At 36.1% G+C, this 19,955-nt stretch overlaps 2 protein-coding genes across 6 annotated transcripts; both read left to right on the plus strand.

Annotated features, from left to right (window-relative positions):
* Window positions 1–4,341: 4,341 nt before the first annotated feature.
* On the plus strand, window positions 4,342–5,846 carry LOC106137657 (E3 ubiquitin-protein ligase RNF181). Of its 3 annotated transcripts, none has more exons than XM_060946142.1 (4): window positions 4,342–4,485; window positions 4,611–4,746; window positions 4,885–5,059; window positions 5,258–5,846. In XM_060946142.1, exons 2-4 carry the CDS (start codon window positions 4,613–4,615, stop codon window positions 5,390–5,392), a joined length of 444 nt encoding a protein of 147 aa, XP_060802125.1. In that variant the 5' UTR covers window positions 4,342–4,485; window positions 4,611–4,612; the 3' UTR covers window positions 5,393–5,846. The 3 variants fall into 3 exon arrangements, with proteins under 3 accessions (XP_060802125.1, XP_060802124.1, XP_013193973.1); XM_060946141.1 differs by having other exon boundaries at window positions 4,345–4,491; XM_013338519.2 differs by lacking the exon at window positions 4,342–4,485 and having other exon boundaries at window positions 4,499–4,746.
* A 683-nt stretch (window positions 5,847–6,529) lies between these two features.
* On the plus strand, window positions 6,530–19,496 carry LOC106137624 (uncharacterized). Of its 3 annotated transcripts, XM_060946186.1 has the most exons (21): window positions 6,530–6,943; window positions 7,090–7,146; window positions 7,372–7,552; window positions 7,722–7,822; window positions 8,074–8,163; window positions 8,498–8,533; window positions 8,809–8,847; window positions 8,954–9,001; window positions 9,585–9,711; window positions 10,083–10,221; window positions 10,618–10,744; window positions 10,975–11,208; window positions 11,457–12,381; window positions 12,534–12,689; window positions 13,006–13,129; window positions 13,522–13,658; window positions 14,282–14,305; window positions 14,417–14,584; window positions 15,002–15,445; window positions 15,853–16,109; window positions 16,697–19,496. In XM_060946186.1, exons 1-21 carry the CDS (start codon window positions 6,807–6,809, stop codon window positions 18,453–18,455), a joined length of 5,310 nt encoding a protein of 1,769 aa, XP_060802169.1. In that variant the 5' UTR covers window positions 6,530–6,806; the 3' UTR covers window positions 18,456–19,496. The 3 variants fall into 3 exon arrangements, with proteins under 3 accessions (XP_060802169.1, XP_060802170.1, XP_060802171.1); XM_060946187.1 differs by lacking the exons at window positions 6,530–6,943; window positions 7,090–7,146; window positions 7,372–7,552 and having other exon boundaries at window positions 7,727–7,847; XM_060946188.1 differs by lacking the exons at window positions 6,530–6,943; window positions 7,090–7,146; window positions 7,372–7,552; window positions 9,585–9,711 and having other exon boundaries at window positions 7,727–7,847.
* Window positions 19,497–19,955: the final 459 nt, after the last annotated feature.

Raw genomic sequence — 19,955 nt, forward strand, 5'->3', positions numbered from 1 at the left:
ATCTGTTCAGTAGTTTTTGCGTGAAAGAGTAACAAACATCCATACATCCATACAAACTTTCGCCTTTATAATAGTAGTAGGATTGTTGCATACCGTACTCTTCAGTCAGTTTACATTGACGAGGCATCTTCTTTCATGAAGGAAGCAAGGGCCAATAAACTTGGGATTCTTTTAGGAGAGGGGCTGTCAATATTTGAATCTCAAATGCAGCATTAAGCCATACCTGTGATAGCGAGCTTAGAGAACGTCTTTTCAAGACTATAAGCTCTGTCTACGCTATAAGGTTTTACGACGTGAGTGATTATTTTTTTTATCAACAAATTAATTCTTTTAACAATCATACTTTGTAAAAAGCACGGAATAATCATAGCATAACGTCATAGCTATTGTAGTGCAGTTAGCGGTGACGCATCCTGCCTAGCAATGCATTGGTGCGTAGGAACACTCGAACATTAATTTATGTTTTATACCGCTAACGTTAGCCTACTTCTCATCATACTGGATATGCGTTTGGACGACTGTACAAGAATAAGATGAACCACTACAGATCGTACAGTCACAGATGTTAATATTTAGTAATGTATTATGGTGTATTTTCTACCACAGATGAAATGCATTCAATAAAAGAAAATTTGGTATGGAAAAATGAAAAATACGTAACACAATAGATAGTAGTTTTTTTACTTTTGTAATTAGAAAACCTTAGACTATCTTTCTACTTAATTATAAATTAGAAAACTAATCTAACCAATAATTAAGTACTAAATTTTCCAAGTATTGGAATTTTCTAGTATTATCAGTTTGGCGGAAAAGTATTCTTCCAAAAATGTGATTACATTCTCAGTATCTCGCAATGAGTCACTATATAAGCATTTAAGCTAATAATCTAATCGTATTTTTGTTGCGGTAACTATTTAAACGTATCTAACATGTATTTTGTAACCTACAGTACATAACATAATATCATATCTAAACATATTGCTTTGCGTAAAATTTAATCATCTCTAAATCCCCCTTTGTGATTATCATATACATATATATAACTTATATTTATCTCTCACGGCGTAGACAGAGCCAACACTCTTTAAAGACTGAAAGAGAGTTAATGACAGGTTTTAAAAATATTTTAATAAAAGGTCAAAAGTATAATAATTGAGGAACCACGAAGCGATACTAAACTTAAATGTGTCACTTGATATCTTATCTACATCCGCACTACCTATACACATACGCTGTGCATCCAAATCTCCGTGGCCTTACCGTTTGCCGTGCATGGACTGGTGAAAGTTATCGACCTAAGTCAATGAACGCGATAACACAAATGCGCACTTAATTAGAGGAATTGGGGTGTTGTATGATTTTACCGATAAATTAGTTATTTTCAGACGTTTGCGCTGCGTTGAACATAGTTAGAACAAGTTATAATTAGCCATTTTAACACTTCTTAATGGACACGTCATGAATACTACAAATACGCTTGTGTTAGACGCGAGTAACTAAGTCTCGTTGGCTTTGATATCGTTTTTGAATACAGGAAGACTAGATAAGTTATACTGTAGGATGAAGGTAATTTGTATATTTAATGTACAGTCAACGATACAAAGCCATTTATCCACGGCTTAATTTTGGTTCGTATAAACAGGGGGTTGTTTCATTATCGCTTAGGCGGCTATTAATAAACAGTACCTATTAAATTAATTAATATTTACCCATGCTCCTATGACTTCAAGCCATTCTTAAAACTCAAAGTTATTGCTTACTGCTTAACATGATTCGAAAAGGTTTTATACCTACCTAATTATCCTGCTAGGAAACTTTTATGAATACGTATTCTAAACCTAGTAAAGTGCCTTAATAGAAATTTGGTTAATATATGTCAGTCAATGCCAAGTTTATAAAACGCTACCTGCTTTTAAGATTTTGTTCCACAAACAGAGAAACTTGATACTAATTTTGTCGAAGAAGAAAAAAATACCCCCTGCCTACCCTTACGCGACGGGTGAGCGTGGCTTCGGCTCCGAGAAGGATGGGCTTGTTTAAATATTTTTTTATTATCTGGCAATGAAGCAGAATTAATGAGGGTTGTGTTTTCTCGCATCCTGAGCACGCCCAAATAAAAAAATTAAATGAATGAACATAATAGATACATGGCTAGTTCGACATCAATAAAAAGATCGAAATTAATTAATATCGACTTAATTGTTAATGTATGTATATTAAAGTACCTAATGAGGGTATGTAACAACTTCGTAATTTAAAACTTGTTGTTAATTTCAACCTACCTATTAAAATTCAAAATGGGCCGTATGCGTGTTGATTCCCTTTTCAGTCACTAACAGAAAATAGTCTACATTTTATCTACAGTTAAAGTTGTTGTAAATTTTATGTAGTGTTATTTCTCATTTAAAGGCAAACCTACGATCATAATAATGAATTATATCACCTTATTCAAATGATATCACTATACCACCGAGATAGTACACCGGTACCAGTTTGAGTAAACTATCGTGGGCAGCATCGTAGGCGTATTTTTCGCCCGGTGGGCACTAACAAACCAGTTATGTTTGACTTGATAATTTTAAAAATAGAAAACGTAAACATACCTCACTGTTTTTGTAGCCTTCCGATACACACGCACGAACGCAATGACGTCTTATCACGTTGGTTTCCAATACGGTACTGCAGTCGCATCGAGACGACCAAGTGGCCTACCTTGAATACCCTTATCTAGGTGACGATGACGGAATGTTGACGCTCCACCGATGATTCCAGTGTACTCACAAATCATCATAAGCGAAAAAAGTTCGTGACATTCATTTTTGAACTAATATACTCGTAGTAGGTAAGTTCTTATTCAAAGATTCAGCGCCTGGAGGAAGATGGTAAGAACTTCCAGATGTTGGTCCTTCATGAAACACCACAAAACACAAGAAATATTTCAAGGTTAGATCGGTGTAATTGACTGGTGCTTTTACTATGAATCTCTAGCCTAATTTGTAGATGAATAATAAGCTCTTCATTCTTGAATCTTTGGAATGTATTATGCATCTGCATAGCAACCTACATAGTTTTAAGAATATCATTGCTGTAAATGACTTCACTTAAGTAGGTATCAGAGGGACAATAAACCATTTTCGACGATTTTCATACATATGTAGCTTTGAGTACAGAATCAACAACACATGCGATACATTGGACCATCTGTTAGGATCTGTTGGCTGGGATGGATCTTGTGCCACCATTTATTCTAAGGGCGCAATAAATTCCAATCTCGTTTTAACTATCCCAATCTCAACTACCTAATATTACCTATAAATGCAAAAGCACCAAGTCTTGTTTGTTTGTTTGTAAATATTTTTTTTTATTGCATAACAAATTTACCGAATAGTAGGACAAAAACAATTATGCACAACGGCCCACTTTTTATGTTTGTTTGTGTAAGGGGCCTCTACATAGTTAACCAACTGAACCGATTTTGATGAAACTTAGTACAAATATAGTTAGTAGACCTTATAAAGGGACATAGGCTCCTTTCTATGCTGATTCCTACGGGAACGAAAAAGGGCGAATTTTAGTTTTACGTAAGTAAAGTTGCGAATTATAAAGAAACTTATTTGTAGGTAACGTAGGTACGGTTTGATTGGTGGGTACTTATTTTTATCACACATAATATCACAAAGGGCCTTTCTATTAGTGGAACACTAGCATTTTTATTATACCTACTTAAAATGAAACTGTATGTATGGCTTTCGAGAGATCGGTTAGCCTGCAAAGGTAGCGTAGGTCAGACTACTACAGTAGTCGCTTCGTGTTAAAACCTGACTTACCTGACTGACATGAATGAATCGTGGCTACAGACGGACCCCGGGTATCTCTCTAGAGAAGTCAGGATGCCATCGTGATTAACGCCAGGAGATATCTCAGGCGAAACTTATTATGTAGCAGTGTAGGTCAGATATGATTTTAATGAGTAGACTATAAAAGTAAATCTGAGGCCGCACGAAGCGACTTCCGTAGTCCCTTATTCTCATCTCCGTGATCTGGAAAAAAATAAATAAATGGAGGACCATAAACCCAGCTTGAATCAATGGTTGCTGAACAGGACAATTTTTTATTCACTTAGTCGACTCTTACAATAACCAAGAGAGAGAGATGCAATTCCTAAAGTGTCGGGAGTTTTGGAGTGTCAAACACGTTTACATACCTATTGTTTCACTCTACTCACATAGCAAATTAGTCCAGCAGCGTAAAGTTGCAGGGACAAATTACAATTGCAAAGTGAGTAGAGCCCTTTAATTTTGACAACGGAGTAAATCAATCAAAGTCAATACATTTGTCTTGTCACTTTTGTTTGGATTGTGAATGTAAAAGTAAAGTTTTGTTTTATGCATGTTCATCATATTTTCATTTTTTTGAGCTTAAATAATTATCGTGACAGTGATTCAGTTATATTAATATAAGTACATTACATATAGAATACAATTTGTCTAGGTATGTAGTTTCTTTATCTAGTTAAAAAACGGCTAATTAATAACTGCGTACGAATGTAAACATCTTTTTAAATAATTTACTCACATAGCTGTTTTCCACAAAGATTGATCGTTTTATAGCAATGGCTGGATATTTTGAAGAAATGGGTTGGCGAGAACTGGCTGAGGGCGAGCAACCTAATCATTTATTACATATGGCTCGATTTCTGATTGACTTTGGAATGTATGAGGACAATTTTTCTGGAGAATGGCCAAGGTAAATATTCTATCATTATTCGCACTTTTCATTGATTCTTCAGAACCTTTCATCTCTTCTTATCCACTGACATTGTTATGGACTATTTAATGCACACTTTATTATGTTTATTCTTTACTTAGGTATAATGTATTTCAGGTTGCCTCCTCCAGCTTCAAAAGAAGTGGTTAAAAATCTACCAGAGGTGGTAATAGATGACACCAGTAAGAATTGTCCAATTTGTTTAAAAAACTTCTGTGATGGAGAGAAAGCCAAAGAAATGCCTTGCCATCATGTGTTTCATCCTGTCTGCATATTAACTTGGTTGGAGAGGGTAAGTAACTAAATAATAAAATCATAATATTCATCAATTCTTCAAATTAAGTTTAAAGTGAATTTTCAATTCCATTTAATCTATAAATCTCATTATATATTGCAGACTTTAATAATAAATTGTCAGTAACACGCTTGATTTGATTTATTTCTGAATTAAATAAGTTAAAAAATGCCTATGTCGATGTTTCTGTTACAGACCAATTCATGCCCTTTCTGCAGATTTGAGCTAGGAACAGATGATGAAGGATATGAGGCTTTCAAGAAAGAGAAGAAAAGAGCAGAGCAACGAAAAGAGGACTTGGATACTCTTCATAACTCTATGTTTAGCTGATTGACAATGCTATATTAATATATTAGTATGTCTTATTTTTATAGTTTAAATATGGGGGGCCAGCAACAACCTGCAAAATTTAATGAATAGATGTTTGCCTTATTTCATTATTAAATTAAATCTTAAACTATCATGCCACACAAGAAATATGTATATCAATTTCCCAATATGTCAATCTTTATAGTAAGAAAATAACCTGAGTGTGTTTTGTTACTCTAATGGTCAAAATCAACACAAATATTTTATAAAATAAAGATGTGAACATAATGTGTAATTGTGGGTTGTTAATGTAAAAATATTGGTATTGGTCTTTTATACTTATTGTATTTTTTTTTCTTGTTGGAATAATATTTGTTAATTTATTTAAATGCACTTTATATAGTTATAATTATTTTTACATTCCATACTATTGTAAAATTGAGTTCAACTTTCAAAAATATAAAAGTATGTGACATGTTAGGCTTTTATTTTATTTGTTATAGGCTTCTTAGTGATGAATACATTGAAAAGACATTAGATGTGAGTAGAGCGCAGACATGTACCTTTCTGGAAAAGGGACTATTAAGTAATTGTTTTTGTTCTTAAAGAGAGCAGCAAACATATTTTTGAAGTGTCTGAAATTTTAAATTCAACCTTCCTGATTTATGAAATCTAAACCTTCCTCAAATTTAGAATAGATAAAAATTTTATTGTTTATGTTTTTTGTCAATGTGACAATATCGATATGAATTTATATTTTGTATAAAATAAAATGAAAAAGAAATAAAATATTAAAAAAAATATATTTCATGAAAAAAATAACAAAATGCCTAAAAAAACGTAAGTAATATATGAAACATATAAGAACTGCTACCATCTCATATGAAGACATTCCCGGAAGGAGTTTCTTTTTTGTAGACTCTACGGTGTATTGCTGCTCAATACTTTGCTACAACGAAATTTTATATAGCTTTATTGACTTTTAATGTAGTAGTTGCTATAACAAGTAATTGCTAGGTTTAATACCTGAGAACTTTTAGTACCTACTTATTTAAACACATACGTCTTATTTCCTTTGAGAAACAGTTTGTCTTATTTCGCGATGTAAATACTTGTTAACTTTTAGAAGATAAACTACTTAATACGTGCTCAATTATTAAGAGAATGATCGAATTCACGACTCATTCTTTTAATGACCTAAGTTCCATTATTATTAAAACTAAGTTGTTAGAATGTTATTTTTGAGTATATTTTCAGAAGCTGTAAGTGCCCACCAAGAATACAAAAGTCATGTAGACAAGGCAAAACGACAGATTGCAGAGATGTGGCAGACATTATAGAGGCCTTGACCTTTGAGGCTGAAAGTTAGTATCTCACTCTTACTATTATTTTGTTATTCACAAACGCTGACCCGGTTGATACTCTCTCTGTCTATATGGTATTTTCTTTCTCTTCTAATTTTACAGATAGCAAGAAATCTAAAAAAGTAAAAAGCCCTAAGTTCAAGACCAAACCTTTCAGACCGCTTAAAGGAGATCCTGGTGTTCCCATGGCGCCTTCCATGCAAACAAGGTACCTACTTATTTTATATAAATTTAATAACAACAAATAATATACAAATATCAACAAATGCTTGTTTTCTATGAAAAATAAATCCTATAGGAACATTTTTGTGTACCATTCTGTAAAAAATTAAACCTTTGTTTCTTAAACTTCAGGTTGAGATACATAAGCCATTGTCCATTGCAAGCACCAGCTCCCGAAGATAGGCCAAAGTACGTATTAAGCATTACCAATTTATCTGCGGTTGTAACGTTTACTGTACGAGTATCTTGATTACCTATCATTCTCTAATCAAATGACTATAATATAATATCCTACAAATAACTAATCTCACGTTTCTTCAGCCTTCGTATTAGGTGAAACTCTTAATAAGTGGAGAAAAAAGTATATTAAGAACCTAGTTACCTTAATGTTAACATAATACCTTTTTATTACAGGCCATTTAATAGATTTGCCTTTCAGTCGGATTCGGACGATGAAAGTATACTTAAAACTGGAACGAAGGGGGTCCGGTACAAGAAAAAGGTTCGATACGTTGATCTAATGCCTGGGGATATTTTATTACCCAAACCGCTACCGGTTGTGAAGCATACGGAATCAAATAAATCTATTTTTAATGTAAGTACACATACATTTTTTCACTATGGCTTTACATTAGCATGTAATTTAAGAGTCTGCTTCAGGAAGTTATATTTACAGTACCTATATTAATATTGTCTGCATCTGATTATATTGTAATTTTTACTCTATAATGAGTAACATTATATGTATTAACTTTGTATTTTAGGTCCCAAGTCCTAAACTAAGCGGCGAAGTGATACAGGCGCAACGCGCGTCTGTTAAACCCGGCGATTTAAAACCTCCCTTGCCTCCCAAATCTGCACATGAGTAAGCTTCTTTAGAAGATATCAATGTAATTACTGTTATACCTACCTAAGGCTCCTCAAAGAAATTGTCTCGAATTGTCTAACTTAATACCTACGATCATTTCGAATAAGTCAACAAACATGACGCCCAACATAAGAGCTTTTTTATTTTAATATAAGTTGAATTAATTTGGTAACGGCTTGCGTAGAGTTGTTTACTTATATGTTTCCGACTAGGCACTTTATTAAACCTTTAATTTTGTATTTTTTTAGCCTATATAAACCTCATAGTGGCATAGTGATCAACAAAGATAAAGAGTTCGCCCCTGATGCCGTAAGCGGTGGACTGGGAAAATTACCAAGGTAAGGTAACCCTAATGTTGTTTGCATAGCGCTTAGAATATTGACCGATGCTGATTCAGAACTTTCTTGAAAGGTGATCACGTTCCGCAGCTTAATTTTGTATCCGTGGCGACATTGTTTTCAAAATTGAAAATTGCAAATAATACATACATACATATTATCACGTCTATATTCCTTGCGAGGTAGACAGAGCCAACAATCTCGATAAGACAGATAAGCCACGTTCAGCTTTTTGGGTTTCATGACAAATAATATTATTGATTTTAAAAATGATGAAAAAATGAGCAACTCTCAATCGAGGTCTAAGCTTAATAAACTTTTATTTTGTTCACAGTAAGGAGAAAAAGAAGAAACCGTGCCACAAAGGCGGGTAAGTTAAGCCTATCATGCTCCTGAAGGTTTTGTCTGTTTCTGTGACAAATATTAACAAAATCGGTCTTGAAGTTTTATAGTTTATTCGCTAAAAAGAAAACATAAATCTTTTCCCTTAATAATTTTATTATTGTTTTAAAAAAGAACATTTCTTAAATAACCATTTTATGCTCAGTAGGCTTGGCTCGTGTAGGAATTTCCAAACTATTTTTTAAGCAAGCTGTCGTACTTCAGTTAAACACTTGGTACTTAAAGCATATTTTATTTTTGCAGAATATGCCACAGGAAAACTTGCAATAAAAGAAAATGTCGGTAAGTCTGATATATTGTAATAAAGTGGTGTCTTTCCACGTTAGAAATACATGACGATAAGATTTTATTATAATAAATTTTACTAAACATCTTAATATACTTACAGAAAATATGCAGCCATGAGAAAACGACAGTTAGGACGAAGATCGAGAAGGTTGGTCTTTGATTTGGTAAAAATAATAATAAAAATGAGAAAAGCTGTTTTTAGGGTTCCGTACGTCTGAATACAAAAACGGAACCCTTATAGGATCTCTCGTGTGTCTGTCCGTCCGTCGCTTACAGTCAATTGTCTCCGAATCTATTAGACCGATTAAGTTGAAATTTGGTACACATACTCGTATCAATTCCTGTGACCCAAACACAGAGGTGTGACGTGAGCAGATGAAATCTGTATATGGAGGTCATTTTTTTGGGGGAATTAAAAAAAAATAGACGAAAATTGACCATTCCTTCATGAACAGTATTCGAATGCAATAACTCATATTTAAAAAAACATTAAAGCCGTTGTCGGGATTTCATGTCCAACCTAAACAATCTGAAACAAATCACCAGGTCTTCCCCAATGTGATGTGTTTGGCGGTACAACGGTACAGCAAGATGATGTAATTACCATATTGATGACACCAGATGTCGGTACAAAGATTTAGAAAACTTCACGCCGGCACTAAATTTAAATTAAAAGTGCAATACTTTCTATCATTATGCTGTTTGTTTTAAATATTTGTTTTATCATTCAGCCAGTCGGATATCCCATACACAACGTTAGGCTCGGCGGACGGGAAACCAAGAGCAAGGGGCACCCAGAAATACGTTCAGAACGACGATGAAGTTTGTGGCCTCGATGATATACCTAGTCCTGAACATGTTAGTTATTTTAATAAATACAATATTATACTAACTTTCCCGTACCCTTCTGCGTACTCCACACAAGGTATCTATAGAATAGAATAGACTCACATTTATAATATAAGCATGGTTAGTATAGTAGTTATAATGATTTTAGACGTTACTTTGAGAATTTAAGAAATAAGTACTTATTATATTTCCGGAAAAAATTAATCATTTAGAAAACAAATTTAGGTACCTTCTATTTCTTATCCGATTTCGTAATATTTATGGGGAAACGGTTGAAAACTTTAGGAACGCACAAAGATAAATTAATAGAAATATAATAAATTGGGATAAATAAAGGAAAAAATAATTAATCTTTCTTTCTTCGGTTCTTTTGTTTACAGGTCCAAATACCAGCCAATTTGAAGCGCGGCACGTTACAAACACATTCGTTAACTGTTTTACCTTGTAATAAAGAGAAAAGGCGAGAAATCCACTATGGAATATTGACGGGATCTTTCAACATGTATGACAGCAAATTCAGTAAGTAGTTTCCAATATCTTCTTAAAAATCCTTCGTTCTCGGAACTTCACTTTTCTGTAGTCAGGGGTGCGTGCTTTGACAAAGACCCTTGTTTTAACAAGAAAATACTCAAGCCTGACTTTCGCACACCTGATAGGTTTGCGAAAATTGGATCGACGATTTACGACATCCACAGGATAGAGATGAAATGGTCCTATTCTTACATTGCCGGGAACCACACGGCACGTATGTATAAAAAGAAAATGGGGCAACAAAAAAATACCTTCAGCACCCCTCCCTCCCGGAGGGAGAAGGCAGGCTACATTTTTCCACTTGCCACGATCCCTGCATACCTAGGTAGATACTTATTTTGGTTTATTCGTTTCACGCGACCTGAAATTGTATTTTATCTTCAGGTGCGCGAACAAGAGGCAGACAGGCGTTGACAATGAGTGTGATGGCGTATTGCCTGGCTTTCCACTACCATCCCAAGCAGTGGACGATGAAGCTGGTAGACAACTTGGTCGATGCAGGGGACCAATGGTATGTGGGTCCAATACATCTGATTGTATATGTTCATCTCTGGTATTACTGTTGTTCAGTAAAATGATGTTTTGAAAAATTTATCAGCCTGAGGAAGATTTTTTGTTGAATATCAAAGATTTCAGGCTCAAATACCTATCTCTTATTTTTATAAAGTGACGTATGCTTTATCCTGGAAATGCTATATACAAAGTTTAATATAATATATTGATTTTTTTTTTGCCATGCAGGTACCTACAATGCCTAGAGAAAGTGCACGACCACTCAGCAGTGCAAGGAATCTGCGAAGTGTTGCCATTTGGTAAGAAACAGACCTTGGTGTTGAACGGGAAGAGAATGCAGGTACTACTCGGAGAGCCTGACATCGTAGGGTACACCATGTCACTGGACCCTACTGTTTATAACCTCTGTAGAGGGCTGAAAGCATTCTTTAAAGATAACCGCGCTGGTGTATTTTTGTCTAGGTAAGTAGTTCTTTTTTTTTTATGTAAAATCTTTACGTATCTTTTTCTGGACTTGTTGGTTTAAGAAAAACATCATAATGATTCTGGTGATAATCCTGGCATTTGTTTACGTGTTTTGCATCCTCCTAATGAAGGAACCGAGCATGGATTCGCCTATTTTCTAAAATATGATAAAAGCGGCTACTTACAAAAGCGAGATAGGGGTTAACTAGGGTTTTAACGTAACAAAAAAAACATTTTAATTACAGAGTCTTAAAACTGGTTATTTGGAAAGACAGGATATGTTTCTACATTTTCGACCCAGCTGGCAGAGACTCGAGGGCGTATTCTAACTATTCCAAAGGATGCGCCGCTCTCATGAACGTCAAAGATATTGAGTCAGTCGCGGAGGTCGTACTGGCTCGCAGCGTCCTAGAAGATCAGAAATTTGTTCTGGCTTCAGTAAAAGTTCTGAAAATGATTGATGAAAAATGCGACGATGACTTAGAATCGGATAAGGAACTGACACAAGCAGAAAAAGCTATGATGGGATACCGAATATTGAACGAAAACTGTGCTATCGTCAATGCTAATATGCATTTAGGCGATAGATGTTTCGAAGAAGCCAAATTTAGGCAAGCTTTGCCCATAGCCGTCTGTGCGATGACTTACGCTAAAATCTCGCCGCCGAATACGTGGTTTTCTAAGACGCTAGACAAAGTATTGCGTTTAGGGAACAAATTGTTTGTGGACTGTATGCATCCTAAAGTAATGATCGATATAACAATCGACAATATACCTAACGAAATTATAGTGGGGCCGTACGCTTGCGAAATAATCATATATCGAGAGAGGGTTAAAGGACAACTTTTTACTACAAAGGAATGTTTGCTGAATATCCGAACAGGATTGGACGAATTCTTCAGTCATGAATACAATAGTGGAATTTTGGAATTTAATAACTATACTTTAGCAGTATGGAGGCAGAAGGATATGTATTATTTGTTTGATCCTTACCCGCGAACAAATGACGGGTTACGTTCTTTCAAAGTTGGGAAAGCTTGCTGCTTTATGTTACTAAATCCGGAGACGATGGCAGATGTGTTTACAAAGAATTGGGATTATTTACCAGCAACAACGCAATTTTATATACACGCATTCAAAGTACTGAAGTTAAAGAAGAAGCAGCCGAAAGTATGTTTATACTTTTTTGTTTATAATATCTTTATCGCACAGAAATTTACACAGTTTAGAAAAATTAATAAATCACTTGCAATGAGGACTTATCCCATTTTCTGCCTTACTATGCCTCTAATTAAATTAAAATTGTTTTCAAATAATTTCAGATGCAAATAGTATGTACTCTCAGTGACGAACAGTTGCCGGGCGCTAAGAAGAAGGGCAAAAGAGAAGTGTTGCCAGTGTATCAGGCGCAGGGCGACGGCAAGGAGATCATGCAGGATGTGTTGCCAGTCGATAAGCCTGGCGAGAAGCTGGCCGGCGTATGTACTACTTATAATATTGTTTGTGTGCTAAATACCTCTATCTGCATGTAATATAATTTGATACAGTTACAAACAGAAGAATGCCAATTTAAAAGAAAAGTGATGCCAATTTATCAGCTGTGTTAAGCTCTTAGATGTTATGAATATTCTGAATTGTTTTTGCATTATTGTTGCCATATTAATTTGTAATATTTAACAATCTTAGCATTGAACGGTTATAGAGTATTTTCAGAATTTTTTGCTATCTTTCAACCAGCAGAAAGTTTGCCTCTGTTTACTTAGAAAAATAATTTGAATTATTAATTAATTGCAGCAAGTGGATGAAGAACAGATGGGGGATATAATTTCTCTGGTGGATAGTATTCAAGAGGATTATTTGCCACCGATTCCACTGCGGTACAAAAAAATGGGTCCAGAGCCATTGGTAGAAAAAATTGGTGAGTTGATTACATATTTTTTAGGATTTTGTAGGCGATTTATTTATAAGCCCCAGTAAAAGTTAGTTAACTTTATTATGTATAATAAGGATTTTTTATTTATAATCATTTTGGAATCGTTTTCCGACGGCTAGTCTACAAACAACTTAGGTAAGTCGACGATATAATTTCTTATCACCGGTACGAACGAAATACTTTATTTTCAAACTTAGGTAGGTACTGTAACTTACGACCTTACGTAAGAAAGTAATAAAAAAAAATTCTGGAGAAGGAGAAGAAGGAGACAAATCTTTAAAATTTTAGAATTTCCGATTAAAAAACAAATTGTCGTCGAATAGTGCTTAGGCGATAACTATGTGAGTATAATTTAATATATTTTGTTGTATGTGTAGTGAATCTGGACTCTCCGACGGTGTCGGTGACGCAGGTGGTGCCGCCGTGGCCGAAGCCCCGCGACAAGACGCACGAGCTGCCGGAGCCCGACCCCGACCCCGAGCCCACGCCGCCGCCCACGCCGCCGCAGCTGCCGGTAACCTATTGCGATGACAGCCCTCGTAGTACGGCACGCGCGACGCCGTTATTATCGCGCGAAAAATTATTGCCGTGTCGCTTTCAATTATGACGTGAAACAAAACGGCGATAGTTTTTCGCGCGATAAAAACTGCGTCGAGCGTACCATACTACGAGGGCTGGAAGGAGCAGTCCTCTTGTATTTGATTGAGTTAAACGTAGTTGCGAAGGATTCTGAAGTCGGCAGTCTTCTGTGGCTACCGGTAGTTTGCCTTGTGATAACAGCCTTCTCTTTTTGCTGTCGGATAAGGTAGACACGAATTGTTATTTTAGAGGAATGATTCCACTTTTGCTGATTTTGTCACCTTGCAAGATGATTGCCTCTTCGTCGTGACTTGCCTTGGCCTATAGGGCTAACCAGAATACCCTGATGTAGGGAAACGCCTACTTTTAATATACCATTTACAAAGCAAAAGAAAGTTGTCTGTTGTAGCTTCAGTGTTGGTTCGATTAGCAACTCGAAAAGAAGATTGCTTTTGAGCTGACACTGCTGTCTTAAAATTTTGTATCTGTCAGTAGTAATGTATCCGTGTAATGCAATATGTTAAAACAATATTAATATTATTTTTTTTTCATTTGCAGCCTCCAGAAGGAGGTGAGGAACAGGTATGTTATTTTCCTTGTTATGATTGTTAAAACCAAATACGTAAGAGACAACTACTTTTTATTTATCTAGTGTATACTCATAAAGTGAAACCGTTACTACTTTCACACTAGGACGAGGAAGAAAACGAAGAAGAGGAGGACGAGGAGACGATGAAGAGGAAGAAGGAGGAAGAGGAGAGACGCAAGGCTGAGGAGGAGGAGGCGAGGCGGAAGGCGGAGGAACTCCCGCCGGAGATGCCGCCGCCGCCGCCTACCCCGCAATCCGAGATGGAAGTGCCGGTAAACTATATTTATTTTAGAGATATTATTGAGACGAGGAAGAGTTAAGAGAAGAAGAGAGACGCAAGGTGCATACCCCGGACGTTGTAGATGGAAATGCAGTGATGTAGATGAAGTAAAGTAAAAAATAAACATTTCATAACATATATCCTCCTTTCTTTATCCTTTAAGAGGTAGACAGTCTTGAAATGACCGTGTTTATCTCTGATGATTTAATGATCGAATTGAGATAGTGATAGGTTGCTAGCTCATCGCATAAAAGAGGAATCCAAATTTTAAAGGAAATATATGGAGTGGTGCTATTCTAAAGTGCCGGAAACCATACGGCACGATAATTTTATTACAAGATTAATATAATTTGTTTAGCTAAAGAGATTGTTATTACTATTCAAAGTTTAAAACATAATAAATTTGCAGCTAGCTCCAATGCAAATGGCCGAGGAGGAGGTCCAAACGGCAACAGCCGTGAACGTCGACCGTCGCATACTTCTAGCCGAAGACGCCCGCTATAGATTCAAACTGAGGCAACTGAGAAAGAAAATGACGCCGCCATTGAACGAAGCCTTTCTAGAGGGCTCCCCTTCGGAGGAACTTATGAAACCTAGCAATTTCAAACCTTTACCAGACAATACTCAGATAGTAAGAGGTTCCTCGGCGATATCGGAATCGCAAGCGGTGAATGTTCTACCGTTCGCGTCAATCATGGCTCTGGTGACGTCGTACAAATACTCGATTAATACTTGGACCCCAGGGATTGTGAATTTCGTTGTGGACACAGCTAAGAAGCTGTATTCTAGTAAGAAAGAGAAGTTCCAACTGGCCCCTTTGCATATTATACCTAAAATTGGTATTGGTCATCAGGTCAGAACATTTTTTTGTATTTATAGATAAAGATATGTATTTAATTATGAAAATTTTGTATTTAATGCTTTAAGAGCAAGCTTTACAAGTGCCCTCCACAAACAATAGCGTTTGCATACACGCTAAAAACATAGGCATCTGGCGGGAGAATTGTGTATCCGTTCCGTCCATGCTAATATTAAAAAGGAAAAATATTAGAGATTTCGTTAGTAAAACTAAAAACTACTAAATCTATTTTGACGAAATTTTGCACAGACTGTAGGAAGTAATAGCGGATACTTATTTTAAACTACTACTTCTTTTACTTACGTACTTATTTTGAATATTTTATGCCAGTGAAAACGTGTTGGCTCTACGTTATATTCTATCAAGGTCAAGATTATCTTCACCCCTTGTTTCTTCCAAAGGCATATCACGCGAACATCGATGTGGTAGGCGAAGGGCCTTCTTGGCAAATGGAGGACGTACTTTCCCGCAAGTTTCTAAGCAAATATGACCGCGGCATGCTTACCACGTCCAACTACAGCTGTGCCGTATTCAAGAGAGCCGGCCTCTATTACCTCTTCGATGGTAGCAGTTGCAATGCGATGGGCATCAGAGACGGGAAGGACAAAGGGAAAGCTTGCTTTTTGAGGTTTAAGACGTTACATGACCTTGTTAGCAGGTAATGAAAATAACTAATGAACTGAATAATGTTTTTATTTTAAAAACAGGATACAAAGTATCATCTAATGACATAAAACACAATAATTAAAATCACCATATATTTTATCTTTTCTCTTTCTATATCTCTGAGACATTCTTTTAACCATAAATACAAAAATTGACCAGAATCCCTTGTGAACATCAGAGGTCTGGCGGCAATTGCTTTTAAGTTCGTACCTGATATTCTAACTCCTAGATTGTGGTCATTGGTTCACTGAATACCCGAGCACACCAAAAGCAGGTCAGACGCAGCGCAGTTTGAAAGCAGGCCCGCACCAAGTTTTAATACAAAAAACTCTTAGAACTCTTAACATCAATTTGAAAAGCGGGCCCACACTTGAATTGTTCCTTCTTGGATTCTTGATTGCGCAAGCGCATGTTTCATAGGATATTATCCCTACTAATATTATAAATGCGAAAGTAACTCCGTTAGGTACGCTTTTACGCCTAAAACCTAAGGCCTGAACCGCGTCATTTCGTTCAAAATGAATGGCAATTATTCCTTCTATATAGCTGTTGCTATATTAAGTACTTTATCTGTTTCAGAGTTTTATTCAATAAAGACGGAAAAGTTGAAGATCAGCAATTCATTCTAAGTAGAGTTTTAGTTCGTAGCTATTTGACTGAGCCCCGGTCTAAGTTGCCCGAGGACTATGATTACGAGACCATGAAACCAAAATCTAAGAAGTCGAGGCCCTCCATTGTTTCAACAGGGGAGATAAAGACTTCGATAAAATTATCAGAACCCAAAAGCGAACCCGTGATAGGATACCAACTGATTGATGGTGTTTACAGAATAGAAGGCACTACGGCTCTCAAAGATAAAAAGAAAACCAATGAAGTGAAGGCTTGCCATTTCGTGAGCTTGATAGCCATGCTGATGGCAGCCATGCATCCTATCAGGACCTGGGATCATCTCATGGTCGACACTTGCATTGAAAAAGGACTTGAGATACACGAGAAGGCGACGAATTTAAGTGTTTGTGAAAAGAGAGTTATAAAAAATGTTATTTTGGATGGAAAATTTATCAATATTAATATAAAGAAAATAATTGTCGTAAATGAAAATGCTGAGAAGAGAATAGAACAGTACATACGAGCTGTGATGAAGAGGCTACGATACGTTATAATTAGATATCCTATGTGCAGTATGGTCATTTGTCAAACCGGTGGTTTTTACCACCTCTTCGATCCTTACGCTCCGCCGACTGAAGAGCCCGAAAAACCACCAAAGGATGACCAAAATAAAGTGAAGAAAGAAACCGAAGATTTGAAACTTCCAAAAAATCCGAGTCCCGAAGATAATAGAAAGGTTAATCCAGTCGCTACTTGGACCTTATACCGCTCTATGGAATCTCTGATACGTCGTATAAAAAAGGTTGTTGGTGGCAGAGAAGTAGATACCCCGGAGTTTTATACCTTCGAGTTGACTTCCGTGAAGACAGCACCTCGCCGCTCAGCTCTGAACTACAGACTTAGTCCACTGTTCAAACCGGACGAAAATCCTAATTTGCCATATTTGAAACGTAGAAAAGTTAGACCGGTTGTTGATGAAAAAATGTACTGGCTTAATATTGATATGATACCGTGGTCACGTATGAGCCCTGTCAACGACTTGGGGCTAGACAGAAGGACTCCGAAAACAATGTGGAAAGACTGGGACATAGAATTCCCTGGGGACCTTTATTCTCTCTGGGGGACTGTGCATCCGTTAGATACTAAATTTAAGCCAGAAAACAGAGGAAAACAATATTTGGCTACCTGTGTAGTAGCATTAATGATGGTTGAAGCTTGCGATTTAAGCGCATGGACCGGTAGTTTCCTAGATGGTGTTGTGAATGGAGGAGATTTATATCACGCAAAATGCGCAAACAAATTAGCAAATAGTAAAAACCATGAAATCGGTCTCAATGATTTGGACACGAAGTTCGACGAAATGTTTCCGTACAGCTTTTCGGTTAGTTTTGAAAAGATCATATTTGGATTCGTTTATAATATGTATCCGGATCGGTTTAATTTGAGTAAAGCGTTGTCTTACTTTTTTGAGAAACATACACGAGGAATTTTGACTAGTCCGGCTAAAAATTTGGCATTTGGAAAAAGTGGAACATCATATTTTATGTTTGACTGCCAGAGCTATGGCGCTCCCGTATTCAGCCCGGGTCAAGGGGCTTCGTACATGCTGAAATGTGAGAGTCTGAACAGACTTATTTATTGCATGACCATGACACTGAACGTAAGGAGACATGGCCAACAATTTCATTTGTACAAAGTGGCTGTGTCATCAAGTGAAAAGTCACGTTGATCATAATTTAACAGTTGATAGATACGTCGTCTTGCCACATTGTATTAAAAAAAAAAATTTGTAGTTAATAAAGCCAAACTTTTTTTCAATCGATTTTTTTTTATGATCATGTCGATCTCTGTGGTAAAAAATATTCCGCATCTCTAATTTAACTCGTATATTTTTTGGCTGGGATTCCACCCGTAGAAGTTTGAAGTCTTATTTGAGATCATACGAAGTACCTATAAACCATTTTGTGTTTTCAACAAAGATGTAATTGCCGTGATATGCTGTTGGTGTGCTATATTGCTATGCTATATTTTGTTTATCACATTTTCATGCAAAAGCTATTGAACGGATTTGTATGAAAAGACGAACCTGCTTTAATTTAAACGGAAATGAAGTCGTGGGCAACGCGTTATCAGGTAATAAGTAAGCATGAATAAATAGTTAATTATTCTGAAGAGAAAGATCCCAAATATTATAAATGTGAAAGTAAGTTTATTTGTTACCTCTTCGAGGGTTATCTGCTGAAATAATCTTGAAATATTACGTAGCCTGAAGAGGGACACAGGGTTCCTTTCAGCCGGGTAAAAACTACAGGTTTCCATGGGTTTTACGAAAACCTGTATTCTTTTGTAGGTGATCACTATAGTGGAAATAGTCCAGGTTCTAAAGACCCGTTACCTCTTGGTATGGACAAGTGAATTTTTTTAACTTTCTTAGTCAACCTATAGCAAAAGCAATAGAATTTTGTATTGTCTGCACTTTTGCCACTGATAGTAAACTGTCCCTCTATTAGAGCGAACAATAATGCCTGTTCCTCTGGCCTAAACGGTGGAATTCAGAAACTAACCTTAAATGTGTTGCTTCCTCCAGCTTCTGTTATTTTCACACCGCATGCACTCGCGTCTCTTCCTGAAGTTTCTTTGCTCGCCTTGCTTGAGTCCATGACCGTTTATCGTATAGTAACGTAATGCGATTGACTATTTATTAACGGGCGTAATTCATCACGTCGGGGTTTAAAGCAACTTGCGAAAAATGTGAAGGAATATGATTGAAAGAGCGATCAACAAATAAAATATATACCTAATGGTTGATATTTAAACAATTTACAAACTTGAAATATACTCGATAGAAAAAGTGTGAAAAGAAACAAAAACTAGCGACCAAAGGCGCATTGAAATACAGGGAATACTCCGCTATTTCAAATAGCCGGGTGCTAGGTCTTCCATTAAGAGACGGGATCGTACTCAAGGGTTCGAACTCAGCAGATACTTAATAACGACATAATGTACATATAATAAAAATCTTTAAATATTAATTACTAGCTGTTGCCCGCGACTTCGTCCGCGTAAAGTTCGAGTTGAATCTTAATCATATAGTCAGATACAGACAGACAGACAAAAAATGTAAAAACAAAATTCTCTATCCGTTTCAGTCAAAATATTAAATGTACAGACAAAATATTAAATGTACAGACAAAATATTTTCACCGTTTTATTATATGTAGTAATTTGA

Source organism: Amyelois transitella, chromosome 10 (genome assembly GCF_032362555.1).
Source record: "Amyelois transitella isolate CPQ chromosome 10, ilAmyTran1.1, whole genome shotgun sequence".
Classification (NCBI taxonomy): domain Eukaryota; kingdom Metazoa; phylum Arthropoda; class Insecta; order Lepidoptera; family Pyralidae; genus Amyelois; species Amyelois transitella.

What these genes read in the sequence shown, in the direction of transcription:
- LOC106137624 (XM_060946186.1), top strand. Translation starts at nt 6,807, where the DNA reads ATGGTATTTTCTTTCTCTTCTAATTTTACAGATAGCAAGAAATCTAAA. An exon ending in TTAGGACGAAGATCGAGAAG is followed by an intron (nt 9,002 to 9,584) that starts GTTGGTCTTTGA and finishes TTTATCATTCAG; the next exon opens with CCAGTCGGATATCCCATACA. An exon ending in CAGAAGGAGGTGAGGAACAG is followed by an intron (nt 14,306 to 14,416) that starts GTATGTTATTTT and finishes CTTTCACACTAG; the next exon opens with GACGAGGAAGAAAACGAAGA.
- LOC106137657 (XM_060946142.1), top strand. Translation starts at nt 4,613, where the DNA reads ATGGCTGGATATTTTGAAGAAATGGGTTGGCGAGAACTGGCTGAGGGC. An exon ending in TTTTCTGGAGAATGGCCAAG is followed by an intron (nt 4,747 to 4,884) that starts GTAAATATTCTA and finishes AATGTATTTCAG; the next exon opens with GTTGCCTCCTCCAGCTTCAA. An exon ending in TATTAACTTGGTTGGAGAGG is followed by an intron (nt 5,060 to 5,257) that starts GTAAGTAACTAA and finishes TTTCTGTTACAG; the next exon opens with ACCAATTCATGCCCTTTCTG.